The sequence below is a fragment of the Nymphaea colorata genome, chromosome 7, assembly GCF_008831285.2.
Source record: "Nymphaea colorata isolate Beijing-Zhang1983 chromosome 7, ASM883128v2, whole genome shotgun sequence".
NCBI lineage: Eukaryota > Viridiplantae > Streptophyta > Magnoliopsida > Nymphaeales > Nymphaeaceae > Nymphaea > Nymphaea colorata.
In genome coordinates, this window is record NC_045144.1 from 18,075,228 (window position 1) to 18,093,343 (window position 18,116).

The 18,116-nt window shown below is 38.2% G+C and overlaps 1 protein-coding gene across 2 annotated transcripts; it reads right to left on the bottom strand.

Moving 5' to 3' along the window:
- Positions 1-2,485: 2,485 nt before the first annotated feature.
- On the bottom strand, positions 2,486-16,578 carry LOC116257572 (ADP-ribosylation factor GTPase-activating protein AGD3). 2 transcript variants are annotated; one of them, XM_031634452.2, is made up of 19 exons: positions 16,045-16,578; positions 13,933-14,009; positions 12,110-12,210; positions 11,255-11,325; positions 9,715-9,777; positions 9,143-9,187; positions 8,339-8,404; positions 8,137-8,184; positions 7,910-8,005; positions 7,786-7,827; positions 6,193-6,408; positions 5,912-6,043; positions 5,606-5,836; positions 5,332-5,418; positions 4,832-5,173; positions 4,463-4,608; positions 4,299-4,380; positions 3,242-3,813; positions 2,486-3,153 (listed from the first exon to the last, which is right to left on the bottom strand). In XM_031634452.2, exons 1-19 carry the CDS (start codon positions 16,090-16,092, stop codon positions 3,036-3,038), a joined length of 2,583 nt encoding a protein of 860 aa, XP_031490312.1. In that variant the 5' UTR covers positions 16,093-16,578; the 3' UTR covers positions 2,486-3,035. The 2 variants fall into 2 exon arrangements, with proteins under 2 accessions (XP_031490312.1, XP_031490311.1); XM_031634451.2 differs by having other exon boundaries at positions 4,299-4,389.
- Positions 16,579-18,116: the final 1,538 nt, after the last annotated feature.

The window sequence follows — 18,116 nt, forward strand, 5'->3', positions numbered from 1 at the left end:
TCATGATTTATGCCAATACCATATCTTTTATACCAACTTCCTTAAATGAATGGGCATAGCATAACTGATAAGGGTGGGATAGATGATGTTTTGATCCTTCTCTTAAGTAGTAAAAGGTGAAGAGGCGCAGTCGAGTTGAAGGTGATCCACTGCGCATCTACGCCGCATAACACTATAGATGTAGTGGGTTGTTAACCTCTCACTCATCCACAAAAACCATAAACCATAGATGTAGCGGGTTGTTAACCTTTCACTATAGATGTAGGGAGTTGTTAACCTCTCACTCATCCACAAAAACCATTCAAAGAACTCATTTCAATCGCATTAGCGTTGAATAGTAACCGTGCTCAAACGCTTATTACGAACCAAAATGCTTATTGGCCATTTGTTCTACCGAATCGATGGGTTGGCTTTGAATCCAAACCGAGGCGTCGAACAGCTGCAGCAGAAGTTTAACAGCTCCATTAATAATCATCGAGAGGTGTGAATAAAGTGGAAATGAGAGAGGGGCCGAAAAAAAGAAAGGCAAAGAGAATAACTTTTGCGTCCCTTCGCACCTTGTTTTGATTACTTTATATTTTAGCCGTTTGAGCCATCGTGTTTGTCGAATATTTTAGAGAGAGAGTAAAGACTGTGTTTATAATAGGGAGAAAGAGTGAGTGTGTGCGCATGTGTGTGTAGCACGTGTGACGTCATAAAGGAGATAATAAAAGGCAAAGCCGCGCAGCGCGCATGCTCTCACCCACGTTCGGGTCGTGTTGGTGCGCGCTCTTCGATAAACCCCCGTGCAGTATGTGTGTGTGTGTGTTTGTGTGTGTGTTTGTCGCTTTCAATTTTCTTTTTAACAAATTGCGTCGTATTATAGTTGTCAACTTTTAGAACGAATGGAAGTCCCTTTCTTAAAAAGAATTTCAAGAAATTCTTGAAATATTACCGTTATCTCGTAACATTTTTTTTTCATTTATCCGAGTATTTGATAGGAAGGCAGTAGATAATCAACATTTATTAGCAAAAGCGTCGTCTACTAGTGGCTTTGGAGTCTGACTTCACTAAATCTCCCACTCAGGTGATGGTTGTGCAATCGATCAGTTTAAGTGACATGTATGTACTCACCATCATAGGTTAGATTGTCTGTTCTGATGAGATTGAGGAGTGTTGATTTACATTGAGGGTTACCAATGCTAACATGGTTGGGTCTCTCTCTCTCTCTCTCTCTCTCTCTCTCTCTCTATATATATATATATATATATATATCTATATATATATATATATATATATATGAAAGATTCTCAAAGGTTGGCATGGCAGAAAAAAGTTGACAGCGATGCACATAATCATGGATCAAATTCCATCACTTTTTCTGTAAGCTGAAGTTATGGGTCTATAGCTAGCGAAAGGTGCCTTGTTGGTCCAACCTAAAAGGCATGCAAAGTTCAAGTATGACGTCGGTATCAACGTTTTACTCTCTAGGCTCACGGCCGTCCTGGTTGTGACCTACAATGCCAGGTTTATCTCTTGGCATCTTCAAGAGTAGGCCATCCTCCTATCTGTTTTGTACTCTTTCTACGCCTTCCTCGTTTAGCTTTCATCATCAACTTGACCCCATTGGCATTATTTGATTTCGTTTGTATCTGCACCAACAATCTGCCTTGATAAGGCACAATATACGTGGTACAAACTACAATCTCCAATCAACAGCGCATATTACAAAACAAGCTTGTTTAAGGCTAAGAATTTAGAACCAGACATCCATATGCAGATTCTCATTCAGCAGCAATGTGAATAAAGAGAGGGCAACACCGGATTTGTAGCTAATTTCATCAAACCTTTCTCTTCCTCTAAAAATCTTCAAACATTCATCAACATAGGCAAACCGCAGGTGGTAAGACTGTTGCTATAAAGAGTTTTGAGGTGAACACGTTAATGCCATTCCCGCCGTGGAGACTGCGCCCTGAGCTGCTGAATTGGTATCTTGGTTTTAGCTCATGGGGAGGCGGCCTATTAAGTGTTCCGACGTTGAAGGGTCCTTCGTCATCAAACAAGTGCATAAATAGATAGAAAAATTCATGATTGATCGATTTTGGACAGGCAAGAATTGCGGTGAATTTGCATGAGAATCTTGGTTGTGTGTGAACTGCGATCCCCTTATAACTAATGGGGACAGTAAAGTCATTTAATTTTCACCTTTCACACTGTACAGAGACATGTTCAGGTGAAGATTGTGAAAGGTATTTCTACCTTTCGCCTCCCTAATAGCAGTAACAGTTCTGCTGGTTGTGTGAATGAAGAACACGACAAGTTAACAGGAAATGTGCTAGGAATTTGCATGTCATGTCAACTTTTATAAATGGTTTCCAACGAAAATAGCAGCAACATCAAGAGGCTTTTCTTTACCAAATAATTTGGCATAAAAGTCCATTTGCTCATCATCTGGACCTTGAAATGGACCTGCATGAATGCATTTGCCAACTGAAAAATTGCAGCATCACAAATGCTAAATTCTTTATCACCGATGAGGATGTAACAAACAGAGACTGTTAATTTACACATTAAAGAGGGGATACCAACAAAACTACTCCCCTGTCGAGGATGATTTCGACAGCGATTCAGTTTCCAATCAATATGCAGAATATTGCCAAGGCCACCGCACTAAAAACATTTGCCAAACCAAACATCAGGAAAGAGCACCGGCAAGTGCAGCGATGCATGCCTGAATACAGTCGAACGCAAACTGAACCCATGGTGCATGGTCACGTACTTCATATCACCACCCTGAATCATGAGAGGCTGCAAGACATGGGGGAGGCATAATCCTAACTAAGATCCGATATGTATAGTGGAAGAAACATGCAAAACCATCTTCCTTATCTGCCTCTCTTGATCAATAACCTCGAGCAACTGCTCTTACAAGAGAGCAAAATGCCTATCTGGCCAGGGCATGTATTGACGCAGTAACCACCATTACATGCTTGAACATTCTTCAATAGAGCCCGTGAATCCACCAGATCACCCCATTTCCTCAACTCCACCAAGTTTTATCTGTTTGCCTCTGATAAAGCATTGAAAAGTTCTTCGTCATTAATGGTCCCCGTATCCACACCAACTTGAAGAGCAGTCTTCCCATTTACATCAACAGCCAATGTATTTGCTCCCCTGGGATTATTGAACAAGATGGAGATTATCAACTGCCCTAAAACTCGGCAAACAAAAGAACAGCGAAGAGAGAGGAAATATATAATACCTAGAAATCAACAACTTTGCAACTATATTATTGCCTCTAAGAACGCAATGGTGGAGAGGTGTCTGGCCTTTAGAGTCAGTAGCATTTATATTAGCACCATACTGAAGAAGAAGCTCTATCATGCCAATGTCTGCAGTCTGGCATGCCAAATGGAGGAGAGAACAACCATCAACCCCCTCATCTACCTCAACATTGTCTTCATTTGTGCTCATGGAACTCAAATTGCTTACTGCAGATGCCCAATCAGACTGACACGATGAAGTCCCTCGTAGTTTTGGCCTTACAGGGGATAATGATCGTATTGATGTCTTCTGGGTTGAGTCCACCTCCCCGCAGCCAGCATCATGGTCAGCAGATAATGTTTGTTGCTCATGCAAAAGCATAACTCTTGCTAGAGTCAGAGATGGGCAAATTGATGCCTGCCCACGTACAGCATTTACATTGGCATCTGACTCTACAATGAAACGATATACAGCTTGTTTTTCATTAGCATGAACACTGTCCCACATTTGCTGAGCCACAGAAAGAAGATTCTGACTACTCTGATTTTGAACAAAAGCTTTTTCTGCATACTGCAATATCAAATGCTTATTACCGTCATTACAAAGTGACCAATAACAACAAAGTATCTATATGTGTAACAGAGGACATCTCAAAAATTCTCCATTTTCTAATCCCATAGAACATTACCTTTCTACTGATTATAGTGGACACCTTAAACAAAATAACCATATCCTCATATCTATAGGAAACAGATACCTGAGAAAAAAAACTATCCGAATATCTGGACAGAAGAGCACGCAAAAAAAAAAAAATCTAGCGTAAGGCTGCCAAGAGAAAACAAAAAAAATCCCAACATATGTTCCCTAAACAGCAATAATTTTGTATTCTTGAGTAGAAACTAGAAGGGCATCCAGGATAAACATTAGGGCCATTCAAACATCTCTATGAAATGTAGTAGAGGTTAACTAATCAGAATGCACCAGTAACAAGATTTTCAAATGATAACTGATTTACTCAAAATTTTATGATCTGAAGATATCTGAAGGACAAGTACCTTTGCATGAATAAATTTCTCCTTTATTGAAATTGAATCGCCAGGATTGGGCTTGCTCATAAGATGGTGCTTTTTCTCAGATCTACTGGAACTGAAAGAAACATTTTAGTTCTTCATTTGAAGATGCAATGTAATCCACATATAAAGTTCTAAGATGCATGTACCTAACATGGGTGCCATCAGTGTTAGACCTATTTATGCACTCCAACTGGACCTCCCACACTGAGTTTGCAAATGCATTGCCAAGTGACTGGAATAAGTTAATTACAGAAGGTTCCCACACCTTCACATCAAGTGTCAAAGACCTCACCTGCATAAGGGAAGTGTTTAGGAACTCCATGCCAATGAAGATTATCCTGTACAAAAGTTTCTAAAAACGCCTATCTCAAGAGCACAACAGATGGAGCATGCAACTGAAAAAAGATGGGATTGGCAACAAATATTAAGTGGAAGAGAGAAAAATATATGCAACGAAAAAAGCTATATGGCACAAGCTTAGACTGCAAAGGTTCAGAGCAGGGCCACGAAAGTACCTTTGATATATGTACACCAAGATTACGATGAACACCAGAGCATTCAATACAAAGGAGAATCCCAAGATTTAAAGATGCCCAATCAGGCTCTGAAGCACCACAATCTGCACATTTGTCATTACCATCAACTCTTCTTAGCACCTCAATTGGCTTTTCATGTTTTACGCTCGACCGGTGTTGTTGCATGCTTCTACCAGAACGTTCATGATTTCCTGTTATCAAGTTTCTTTCTGAAGTGTACTCCTCAGTTATTGCATGATCTATGTCTGAAGAGCTTCCAAGTGAACTACTTTCACTGGCAGTACGTTGATGACCACTGCTCATTGGACTAGAAGGAAGCCTCTGAAACCATCAACGAAAGAAAGAAATGCTCATATTTCAGTAATCACAGTTGAAGAAGACTTTGTCCTCGTCTTTGTCATTTTTCCCTCTTCCTTTCTCTCCAATGAGAAAAGTACTTGCTTGCAACTTTTACAAGGTCATTAAATACTAAAAATTACCAGCTCAGGTGATTGAAAACTCAGCAAGGATGCAATTACTCCAGTTATTTTTTCAATCCAATCCATTTGATCAAGTGCACTTTCCGCCTGTACAGACACACATTAGATGAATATAGAGAAAGCACTTAGGATGGCAATAATGAGACTTATTGAGAAAGAGATACAACACAGTTTTAACCATTTTAGTTCTTTTGAGATTTCTATAGAATTATCAATAGCACACAAGGTAGTTTACCACTATTTAGTAGTGAAACATAATTGAACAAAATAGTACCTGCAGTGTGTAGTTCTTCGTTGGTGAAATTATCCTAAAGCAAAAGCGAAGATCTGACTGTTCTGCATCAACCTTAATTGTGGAAGTGAGAAGATTAACAGTGTGACGTGCAGCGGATTTCTCATCATGAACCCCACCATGGTAATGTGAAGAAAGCCATCTGCTCAACAATCCAGACCCATGCTCTGAGGAACCATGACCCCTCTGGCTTGAATGTTGGCTTCCACTCGCCTACACATACAATAGATTGTTAATAGAAGGGATTCCAGGAATTTGATCTTAAAGGTCTTGTTGCGAATGACTCACAGATGTCCTGGAATACTGCTTACGATAATAATACAGCATTCCTCGGCTGTCAAGAACAAAGAACCTCCTCTTCCAGTCACCCCTCAGATTTGAGGAACGTTTTGAAAGATAACCTTGTCGGATAGTTTGAACCTGATTCAACAAATAGAAAATAATCCCAACTCTCAAGATTCGGCAAAGGAAATTCATGGATAACATAGACTGCACAGAATTAGCAAGCATTGACCATAAAACTTTTAATAAGAACAAAGAAAGGCTGCATAAAGTAAATGCTGCTTCACCTTTCCCTTTGCGGCCGATTGCATGACAGCCTCTATCATCTTGTGTGAACTTCTGCCAATGGCCTGTATTCCATCCCCATTAGGAGACCCATGAGCCCCATTGGAGCACCACCTACTTTCACGATCTATTTGCCTTTTATATTCTTGCATTTTCTCTGCAAGCACAGCCTGATCATAGTTGGATCTTTCCCTCGATTGTTGTGCATAAGTCAACACCTTCACACGTTTAAGATTATAAACAAGCATCAGTAGACAAATAAAAAACCATAAAGCTAGTAGAACATATTTCACTCGACATAAATCTTTAGGTTTCGGAGGATCTGGCAGGATCAAGCAAGCTCATTATCTGAACAAGTGGATGTCATTTTCTTTTCTCTTGACAATTTGATAGCACAAAAGTTCAAAAATTTGTACAAAACCATATTTCATGGACAGAAAGCCAAAATGATTGAACAATTTTTACAAGGGACATGTTACTTATGCCAATACTTAGACCAAGTTAGCACTTAGCAGTTTATTAAATATAGAGGAAGTAAGCAAGAGCTTTAATATACCATCCACTTTAAACTTCTACATGCTTAAACAACAAATTCAGCATTGTTTAACTTCTCTCATCTCTAAAAATACCTGCCAGCTATATGAGGTTATTATGCTGTGTTGAATCATATAGTTTGGCATTTGTTATGTTTTGGACCTTTTATCGCCGATATCAGTGCACTCCTCGGGATGGATTGGGAAAAGTGACCTCTAACTCCATGATCAAGGATAGCAGATGCAAAGCTATGGAACTCGGGGGTAGATCTTTTATCATTATGTCATACTAAGAGACTCTACCAAATGAAATGACCAATTTCTTAGCAGGCCCCTTGACAGAGGTCAATCTTTTATTCCTGAGGGAGATTTACAATTTTTTTAAGATCCCTTTGCCTTAAAAAGGGCTTGAACCTCCACAATCTTGGGCAACCCTCTCAACAACTAAGAGATACATTTGAGGAACATGGATACTAGTTGAAATGATGACCCTCCGATGGGAATCATTCTTTACATTTGAAACTGACTTCGTGGATGGCCACATAAACATGGTACAGTAGCTTAACAAAATAAATTGTTCAAAGCATTTTAGCAAAGCAAACGTTACAATAATCACATAAGAATGAAATTTTTCATACAAAACAGAACTATAAGTTTTTACACTATTTTCTAACCAACACATAGACATATGGCAGGAAATTAACTAAGATCAGATGCAGCATTCTTGAATTTATAACAACTTATTTTCGCCTTACATGTCTTTAGACCCTATGCTTATTAAGAATTTTCCATTATTTCAGGTCTTTGATTATTAGGTTTGAGCATCTATGATTGGTGGGCAGAAAGAAAAAAAAAGAGCCAAAATCAGCATCAATAGAATTTTGAAAGGCACAAAGCAAAAAAAAAAAAAAGGCAAGAGAGAATCAAGTTTTGATTCTTCCAGATGCTAACATATTCGTGTAAATTATATATGATATTAAGTAGCACACTCTATAAGACATTTTGCAAAAACAAGAAGAACCAGAAAAGATTAGCAAGTGCAGAATCCATTAAAAGAAGAACCTGGTGGATGTAAGGTTCCATTTGATGTAACAACTCATAGCCCTGCAGAGAAACTTATAATGATAAGGACCTGAATGCACAAAGTCTCATGAAAGATAAAGAAGGAATAAACGACATGGCATACTTGCTTAAAATAACGAAGATGAGCGTCCATAGTGCCACTGACAGCCTCCAAGAACTCAAACCTTTTCTTTGCTTCCACATTTGATAGAGCAGTTACCTGTAAAAGTGATGGTTGAAGATGGAAGGAAGTAGTAACTGCCATAATTTAACATCTGTTTTGGCAGTCATTAACAAAAAGAGTCAAATCAATCATCCTTTGCATAGAAAGAAATAGGAAATCATACATACTAGATTGAAGCGAGCTTGCTCAAAAGAAGCCCTTGCATTGTGAAGCTCCTGAAACATGTCTATGACTGAATCAAGGATGGAATACTTAAAAATGAAAGCAACAAGAGATAAAGTGGTTTGCAACATAAGATTTGAAGGCTTCCACAAATTTTGCACCAAGAACAAAATGGTTACATATTAAAAGTTACTGCAGGAAAATCACCTCCTCAGAAACAGCAACAATGTCCAACTTGGTACTCTTCCTCAATGACAAAAACTTCTCTCGAGCCTGTCAAATTTAGATATTATGATGATATTTTTAACCAACAGCATGGAACACTCTCCTATGAGAAACAGACTCAGCTCTTTGCAATTAAGGGATAGTTGTCCAACTAACAGTAAAGATGAATACTTGAGATAGTCATTAAAACGCTTCTTTGCATCAGTATGTGTAATACATACATATATATATATAGGAAATGAGTAAACCACAAAAAGGGACTGCTTTTCACCTTTCCTTCCCTAGGAATTAGGAACTACCAACCCTAAGGTGATCCAAAGGGGGGAAAAAAAAAAGAGGAGGGGAAAAACATACCTGAGAGAGAGGGAGAAAAGTGGGGTTGGAAAAATCAGTCCCACAAAACTCTCTCTCTCCTTCTCTCTCGATAATATATATATATATATAGTCGTTGTCATGAAGGGCATCCATGAAGCATGCAACACATTCATACACTAAATTTTTGAATAACTGGATACTGCTGTTATCATTTATAAGAGTTCTTATCAACCATACTCATATTATTTACATCCACTTACTTCACATTATAAAATAAATAACACAAAGAGACATCCGAAGTTGCTTACAACACTGACATCCTTCACATGTTTAGTCTTTTATCTGCTAGCGACAAAAAAACCTCTTTTATTTTTTCAGCGGGAAGTCCAAAAGGTGATTTTTAACAATACGATTAGAATTTAGAACCATGTGGAAAAGAGAAAATGATGAGAAACATATCCTAATGCGCACCTGATCATAAATAAGGCTGGCTTTATCAAAGCGCTTACGTGCTTCCTGCAATCAAGGACATGTAACAGTAAAAATGCTTACAACATATAGACACCAAAAAAGATGGTTAGGAAATTAATGTAGTTTATTGAGAGAGCTAGATGGTTAGGTCAAACCATCTCAAACAGGTATCTCAAGATGAAATTGGTGTTTATCCCCAGATTGCTTTATTGAAAAGATGAAAAAAAAAAGAAGGAAAGCAGAAAAAGCAGAGTTATCCAGCATTCAGTGGGTATAGACTATAGACCATAAGACTTTCTGAAATGATATATACTTCTGCAGTTATATTAGTTATTCTGTTGCATGCTGCAAATACCATTAGCATGTGTATATTTATAGTAGTCAACTAACGCCTATGCATTCATCACTCTAGGTTCACACTTCACACAATATAGGATGCATATTGTTCTCATCCTTGCCCCAACCGACCCATTAGTGGTTCTCTTTGCAGTACATTGATTTCTAATCTCATGTAAGAGTGAAAGCTAAAGAATAATACTAAAGGAAGGTTTTTAAACTTCATGCTAGATTACCTTAACATCCTGCAGGTCAATGTTGACAAATTGGAGTAACCTATCATTTAGCATATGCTCAACCTGTTAAAGGAACAAATTAGCTGCATGTCGGAAGAAAAGAAACAGACTATTATATAAAAAGCAATACCTATAATTTAAACATGCATATCTAATGCAAACAAAACCAAAGAGATTGCTGGATCACTACCAAAGTTACTATACACCACTTTATTCTATCTTCTCAAGAAGCATCTAGCTACGAAGTGATGAAAATTTATCTAACCATAAAAATGGCAGTCAAGTATATAAAAGGTTTATAATGCCATGAATAAGGATGATGTCCTTCACAAGAGAGAGAGAGACCAATCCTAACTATGTTTGGCCTTCCATCTCCATTGCCACTATAAGAGACTAACAAGTAACAAATGCTCTGAAAGTGGAAAAATAAGGTTTTTTCTTTCTTTTTTTCTTGCTTTTAGTGTGAAATAGTAGCTAGACATAACATCAACCATCCTTAGAAATTCTAGATGCTGCTCCAAAGCACAAACCCACGTCACAAGCAATAAAAACCTAATCACAAAAGGATGTATACATAACTCTAGGGGAAACTCATTAGTATATCCCCATAATTAATTTTGAGTTTGTAACGTGTACCATCGAACAACCATTGTACAGTACACCGTGAGAACACAAAAGATGACAACTCCTCTTTTAGATTTAAGTCACCTAAACACTAAAGAGTGTCAAAAGGCATCCTTATGCATCTTCAGGTGAAAAAGAAAAAAAAAATGCTTGGATCATGCACCAAAACTAGAGGCTTTTATGGTTTCTATCCTATTACCCTCCAAAATAAAATTTTACGAAAAAAATGAAGCTTTATGAGTCTATGACCATTAAGTTGTTGAAGAAGCAAGTGAAAGCCATACACACTAAGTTAATTTATTGTATATATGTTTAAAACTTTAAATATTGAGATTAATATAAGATTTTTATCTTTTAATCATTTCTAATAGAAACCTGCATGCTATTTGTTGCATATAGTTCTTATTGTACATTTAATGGCCTGAGCAACTGATGGTCATTTGAATGTGATATTGCAGTTTCCTTTGTAGTCAATATACTTTTCATGTAATATGCTGTTCATATTTTGGCCAATTTTTCTATTTTTAACCTTTTTTGGGGAAAAAGAAAGTTGCATAGATCCAAGGCATTACATCGATATATCAGACTATAAGAATGGTGTAACTAATGCATGAGATGAACTGTAGGGAGAGAAGTGCATGATACAAGTGCATAAACATTGCACTGGCATGTCACAATGTAAGCAGTTTGCATAATTAAATTATGAGTTGATATGAGGGGAAAGGGAAACTTGTGATGGAAAATACACTATTAACAAAAGCAAAGAGTATATTAGGACTAAATGATTTGTGTTGCAACTTCATGCAAGTAACAATATGTAGAAATAAAGAAAGCATATTTAATCATAAAGCAGAAACAGGGTACAACAAACGGGTACCAGATTTTCTTTTTAGCTTTAAAAGAACAAATTGCCCACCTGGGAACGAAGGACTTCTTTATAGGTGCCAATCTCTCTCAATGCAATGGTAAATTTGGTCATAACAGGACCTACAATAAGGTTTAGGAAAAAGGTCCTTTCAGAATACAGCACTATGAAATATGAATAACCAGCCTTTTCTAAAAAAACAGTATTTCTCCCGAAAACTAGCAAATGAAAATGCAGCATTGGTAGTAGAAATAAATTGAGCAAGAAAAATAATACAAAACCCCACAAATTCTCAAGCATCAAGGACAAAGTGAGCTGATTCAAAAAGGTCAATACCAATAAAGCAAGAATAACATAGACTTCAAAGCTCAAAGTAAAGGATAATCACAGGCGCTACAGTAATTTAAGCTATAAAAAAACAAGTAATTGGCCCTTCCGTTACAGCTGGATGACCAGTCAGTCCCTCAATCCTACATTGCAGACACTTCTTGCACGGTGGCCAAGCTGGAGCGCACATAACAGGTAATACATTCCTAAAATATATATCAGAGCAGCAAGGGTCCATGCAACACCAGAGGGTTGTGAAAGGAGATGCTGTCTGATTTGTCTGCCAATGATAAAGTGAAGCCTTTTTTACTGGTAAAGAGAAAGTAACATCAAATCACATGAAGTCAAGTCGAAATTACACCCTCACTTCTGCTCATCCACGGCTGACAAACCACACCAATGCAAATCTAACTACTTACTGTACAAATGGAACATAAAATCATTACCAGCCATCGAGCAATAGTTACAAATTTTAATTAAATATTAATAGAATACAAAGCCAAAGTAAATCTTGCATGCAAGATAGTAAGTGCTGCAAGATTAACATAAGCAACAATGAAGAAAATAAAATAACAAAACCTCCAAAAGCAACACTGATGGGATCGTTGTGGCCTCCTCCAAACATCTCAAGAGCACTTGCAAAAGCAATGTCCCCATCGTATCCTTCACCAAGCCCCTCACTACGATCAACAATAAGTAAAGGATCAACGGCCACAACTATGATTAGTGATTTGCACATTAAGCACCTCAAAAATGAGAAAGAAAAATAACCAAAATAAACTAGGGTCCAGCTGGCAAAACAATGGTGATGCTGGAACTCCACTACTAGGTCAAAGAAAATGAACAAAGACCAGTTTGGCATAGAAGCTACCAACACCACCTAGATGCAGGAAAGCTGAAATAAAGCAGAGGTGACAGCCCTGAGCAATTGACATGGGAGACTAAGAGACAACCATGGATAAAGTGACAGGCTTCTGATCCACTATCAGCTGTGGCTATCAGGATGGAAATTACTAAAGAAAAAAGGAATACCCACTGAACCTTGTCCAATCAAAGAACAACAGCCATGGTATAACAAGGAGAGAATTACCTGGTTAGAGAACCATTGATAGATAAGCAAGTTGTGAAAATTCTCAGACATTAGATGCCAATAAAAGGAACAGTTAGAGTATTAAACAGCAAAAAGAAATAGGCCAAACATGCCCTAGTTGTCAGATTAATATGTATCTTTTCAACAATGTGTGCAGAAGCATATAAAGTTGAATGTTAAAAAATGATAAATCTACAAAGAAAACAAACACAATGAAAATCATACTAAAATCTATGTCACGCAGACTCTTGAAAAAAGGAGCCACACCCGTGTCGACACGACGCTGGTGCTGGTGCTGATAGGGGTGCGGCTCCGACACGCACCCAACTGCCTCCTTTCTTATGTATGTTCAAAATATTTTCTATTCTTTTTTCTTCATTCTGTCCCTTTCTTTCTTTATGTACAGTAATAAAAGTATTAAAAAAGACAAATTACGCTTAGAAACAAGCTGAAATTATATATATTATGAATACATACATTTATATGTATAAAACAAATATATTATATATATACACTCACACCGCACCCTCGCAACCCAAATTTTTTGGGATAGGCCACGCCTGCACCCGCACTCCACACTCATGTGACATAGAATAAAATCACGTTAACCTTAAAATGATGATCATGTTTGAACTATATTGGGAAAATATGATGTCTTCACTTGAGAATTTTTGCAATATGTTAACATTGTTAGTGATATTTGTAAGTTGCAACCACTTAAGACAGAATCATGTCGGATCACTACCTCATGGTCTTCCCAGCTGAAGTAACAAGAAACAGCAGCATTGGTTACATTAAGTGTATGCATACATCCCTCGTTCCTTGTACAGGACATTAAGTTTACAAAAGTAACAATCCAACCAAAAACCCAAGATAAATGGTAACCCATCTCTTCAAAATTTCAAATCATAGTGGTACCATATTCATGACCTCTCAATCCAAATGTTTGTGCCCAAGTTCAGTCAACAAACTTCAACAGGGCTCCTGAACATAGCATGACAGGTAAGTGGTACACCTAAGACAACTCTTGACAACAAAATTCTGGTTTGGAAAAATCAGATTAGTTATGACGATTTAACGTGTTCCTTTAACAGATATTATCTAGCTTGTAAATACATAAAAGCAGGCACAACATTGTGAAAAAATATCAGCCTAAACTGAAGATTGTAAGCTACAAAAAAGAGATCGTTCAAGCTGAAAATTGAAGCTAAACATTGAAATTACTGAAATATACAAATGCAGCAAAGGTTCTAACAGAACTATTTCATCCAATAAATCATAGTCATATGGGAAACAACAGACGAACACATACGTATACTTGCGACATCCCTTATAAAATTTCAGACTTCTTTCCCTCAAGGACTCTGCACCTTCTTCCATCAGCTGAATCTGTTCAAGTTAGGTGATGTTACACAAATATGAGTCGCAATTATCAGCATAACTATCAAGGCTAAATGTACTTTCATTATCAAAATTATCACACAGTGGCAATCAGATCAAGATGAGAAGCACATGAAAAGAAAACAAGCCAATAAGCTACAAATTTAAAAAAAATAAAAAATAAAAAAATAAAAAAGCCTTTTGTAAGAAAGAGATTTAACCACATACTTCACTATGGTGCCAGCTCATCAAAAGCAGAACAGAATTGCATCACATTTTCACCTCAGTCGTTTCAAAACTGTCTATGTAGGCTTCCATATTCATCAATCTTCTTCATGGATACAATGCTCCATTCTCATATCAGCACCAATACAGTCTTAACATCCAAGAACTTTGTTTTCCTTTCTCACACTTTAACATGATAAAGAGAGCACATTTGATAGCACAAGATATTTCAAGCTGCACGGTGCTCTAAAATTTTCCAGAGAAAAGCTCAGGACTCACAGACCCAATGAAATTTTTTTGAAAAACCATACAAAAGCTCCTTATAAAAACATAACAGAATTTCCATAAACATTTTCCATGTTTCAAGGCATCAAGTCCACTGCTTGGACATTTTAACAAAAAAGTACAGCTGAAAAGGTCTCACCACCCAACAATCAACCCCTGAATGATGCAATGGTGCTGCAACCCTCATAGGAAACTGGGATGAGAAATACGGGTCAGATAAATTTGAAAAGCAATGGTCTATCAGATGTGTGTCGAACAGACAGAAAAGAAGAAACAAAGAGACACCAAAAACAGCTACACAAGCCAAGCATGGCGGTGGCTTAAGACCTTCAAATTGTAGCTCAGGTGCATATTCCTCATAGAGGGAGAAGGGGACCAGAGAGGATGAAGGTTCTTTACACTGAGCCATCCCAGAACGGAACAGAGTAAATATGCATCTTCCGGCACGTCTAATCCTTCCTGTGACCCTGTCTAAAAATGTGATATTTTAAACCCATTCCCTTCCTCCACCACCTCACCCGGGGCCACCAACAGAAAAAAAAAAAAAGTAGTAGGAAAGATTATTCAAAATACCGTTTAACGTAATATATACCATCTTATCATACCACAAAATCGTTTTAGGGGTAACAATGTTACGAACCACAAAACAATAGGGAAGAAGATTTAGATAAGGATAACGATAATGGTAACATCAAATATGACACTGGTCCTGGCAAAAGTTGCCTTGTGTAACAACATATAATGGAAACAAAGCAACATTTATATCCATCGTGGTAATAAACTAGTACAAGTGATATACAAAGAAATTATGGAAAAATATGATACTCGTAAAAACAGCACGACATGGCCACAACAAGAACATTAAGAAGTAAGAACCAACAAGAAAGCAAGCAAAGTGACCCGTCCACAAAGTACCACTTCACGTCCTCTACCATGTCGCAGGAAATGACTTGTATCAATCATGATTTACCTAGAAGACCCGCTATTTTCCCACTGTAACAGGTTCATCATAGAAAGTTGCGATAGCGATCAAGATTTACTGGGAATCATTCATCCAACAGGACGACAGAAAAGGCAATAGAAACGTATCATCCTTGCAAACGTTAACACCCTGTTAGTTGCCAAACGTAAATGCCACTTTTCTCAAATCATTAGATTAACGGCACATACAACAACAAACTTCATGACCTTCGATAAAACGAAACCGCGATAGAAAACGTAAAATGAAAAAACAAAAAACCCAACTACCTGTCCCTAAAGCACCAACATTTCCTGTCCCTGATGAAACTCAAATTTAACTAATACGCACTAAAAGAAAGACCATCAATGTTACCGCTCGTATTGAAAAGCAATCACATTTGAAACTCCCAACTCTCCTAAAGGAATGAAGGACACACACATCCGTCACAACAAGCAAAATGCCGTGTGGAAAACTCGCCCTCCATACCACTCATTTTAACGCCAGAAACCATCGCGCAAACAGCAACCAACTTAAGCTCGTAAATGCAGAAACCAAAAGCATCAAAAACCCTACCTGCTTCCGGAACATCGGAGAATCGTCGAGCTTCGTGAAATGCGTCATGACGGCCCGATCTCCCGTCTTCCCGGCAGCAAACCCTTATCAACATCACAGTGCCACCTCGATCCCTCCCTCCTCCCCCCCTAAGCCACCCATCGATGCATCCCGAAAGCCAGCCCAGGCTAAACCGCTCCCGGACTCTCTTAAAACTCACGAGATCTCCTTCAAAATGGGCAGCCGGAGCTCCAGACGCGCTGATTCAGATCCAGGTTCCGCTCACACCAAAGCTACGTTCGTTTCTCCGACGAGTTCCGCCGAGTCGAGTGACCATCCACGATAAGGGAGTCCCGTTTCCCGGTTCCAGCGAACCCTAGATCGCCGGAAATCGTACGGTCGATTAGATTTCGCGATTTTTTTTTATGGATTAGGGTTCTTGTTCTTCTTTCTTGTCCGGAGAAGAAGCGGACCGTCGGAAATGGCGAAAGTGCGTTGATCGAGTCGCCGGGTAAGAGAGAGACAGAGAGAGAGAGAAGAGACAGCGGGGGAGCGAAGGGGAAACGGTGCTGATATATTTTTAGTAAAATTCTATTTAGCTGCTTCACTTTTCGCTGTAATTCCAAAACCAGATGCACCTTTTTCAATTTCTCTGATCTAAAGTTGCCAACTTTCTGAAAACTACCCAACAATGCTTGGGGGAAATTTGGATTTCTTTTGGTTGGGCTCCTTTTTTTGTCAAAAAAAATGGTTCAGTGATTTTATAAAGTTCCTTTGTAGACATGTTCTTTTGTCCACTTCTACCATGTAACATTCTTTAAAGCAAATTAATTTAATAAAAATTATTTTATTTTACCATTAATTTTGCAAAGTAACTCACATATTTTAGCTATAAATAACTCAAAAGGTCAGTTATTAAGAATGCTAGATGTCAAAATGCATTATAATATAAGTGACGACTTAGTGCAAAATTTTATCTAAACAACAAAACATATGTCATTTAACAACAAATATGAGATTTTTTTTTTTAGCAACTGCCAAAAAGCATGCATGTACCTAAGTTTATGCTTGTTGTACATTAATCATATGTTCATCTTACATCATGACATATAAATTGAATAACCTTAACATTATCCATAGACTTAAGATCAAAAGTTGTCTCGTTTGATCTTATAATGATCTAGCAAACTGATATATTGTAAGCAATTACCTTCTCTGCATGTCACTTCGGCGGATAAATGTAAGATAAAGCATGTTTTTCGTAAAATATTCACTTATTCTTTACGACATAAATAAATGATTATGTTCTTTTTAATGCCTATATTGAATTGCTAAAAACAGTTTAATTTTCCCGAAATTAATCGAAGCAGTTATTTTTAAAACAAAAGAAATTCTTAGTGACCAAATAAAAAATACCCAAAAACATGGAGACTCCTCTCGAAATTAAGGGCCTCAATTAGACTGTTCCTTTGAAGGGAAAAAAGAGGAGGAAAAGAAATTCTTCCCTCAACGAACGGGAGACGGTCGGAGACGTTTCCCGGCGGCCACTGTCCAGCGGTGGGGCCCGAGACCGGAGATGCTTCAGTGCGGGGCCCACCCTAACACCAGAATCATTCTCTCCTCGAGGGGGGTCTTCTGTGTGGGCCCCGATTAACGCGCACCGCTTTGTCTCTCTCTCTCTCTCTCTCTCTCTCTTCTGTTTTAACCACGGGCAGTTAAACGCGGGGCTTCTCGGCTCATCTAAGCCGTCCATGGCACGTGTGATCTCGGGTCGACGCCTGGTTCGCACGCGCGAAGCTGAAAGAGGTGCGGTCGCTCCAACGGTGGTTGAGGTGGGAGGGGTTTGCAGCCCTAGGATCGACCCGCATCTGCGGCCAAGATTGGGGGACCCGACGAGGGTACGGGCAGGGGTCTGTCAAATGTCAAGGCCTGGTCTTCTGGTACGGTTCTTGCTCAGGTAGAACTTGTTCACTTTTTTTTAACTTATTTTTAATATTATAAATTTTGATTTAGAACATCCAAGTGGACTCGAAACAAAAATAATAATAATGAGATTTTTTAATTGAGACTGCCATGTTTTAGGCGCGTAGGAT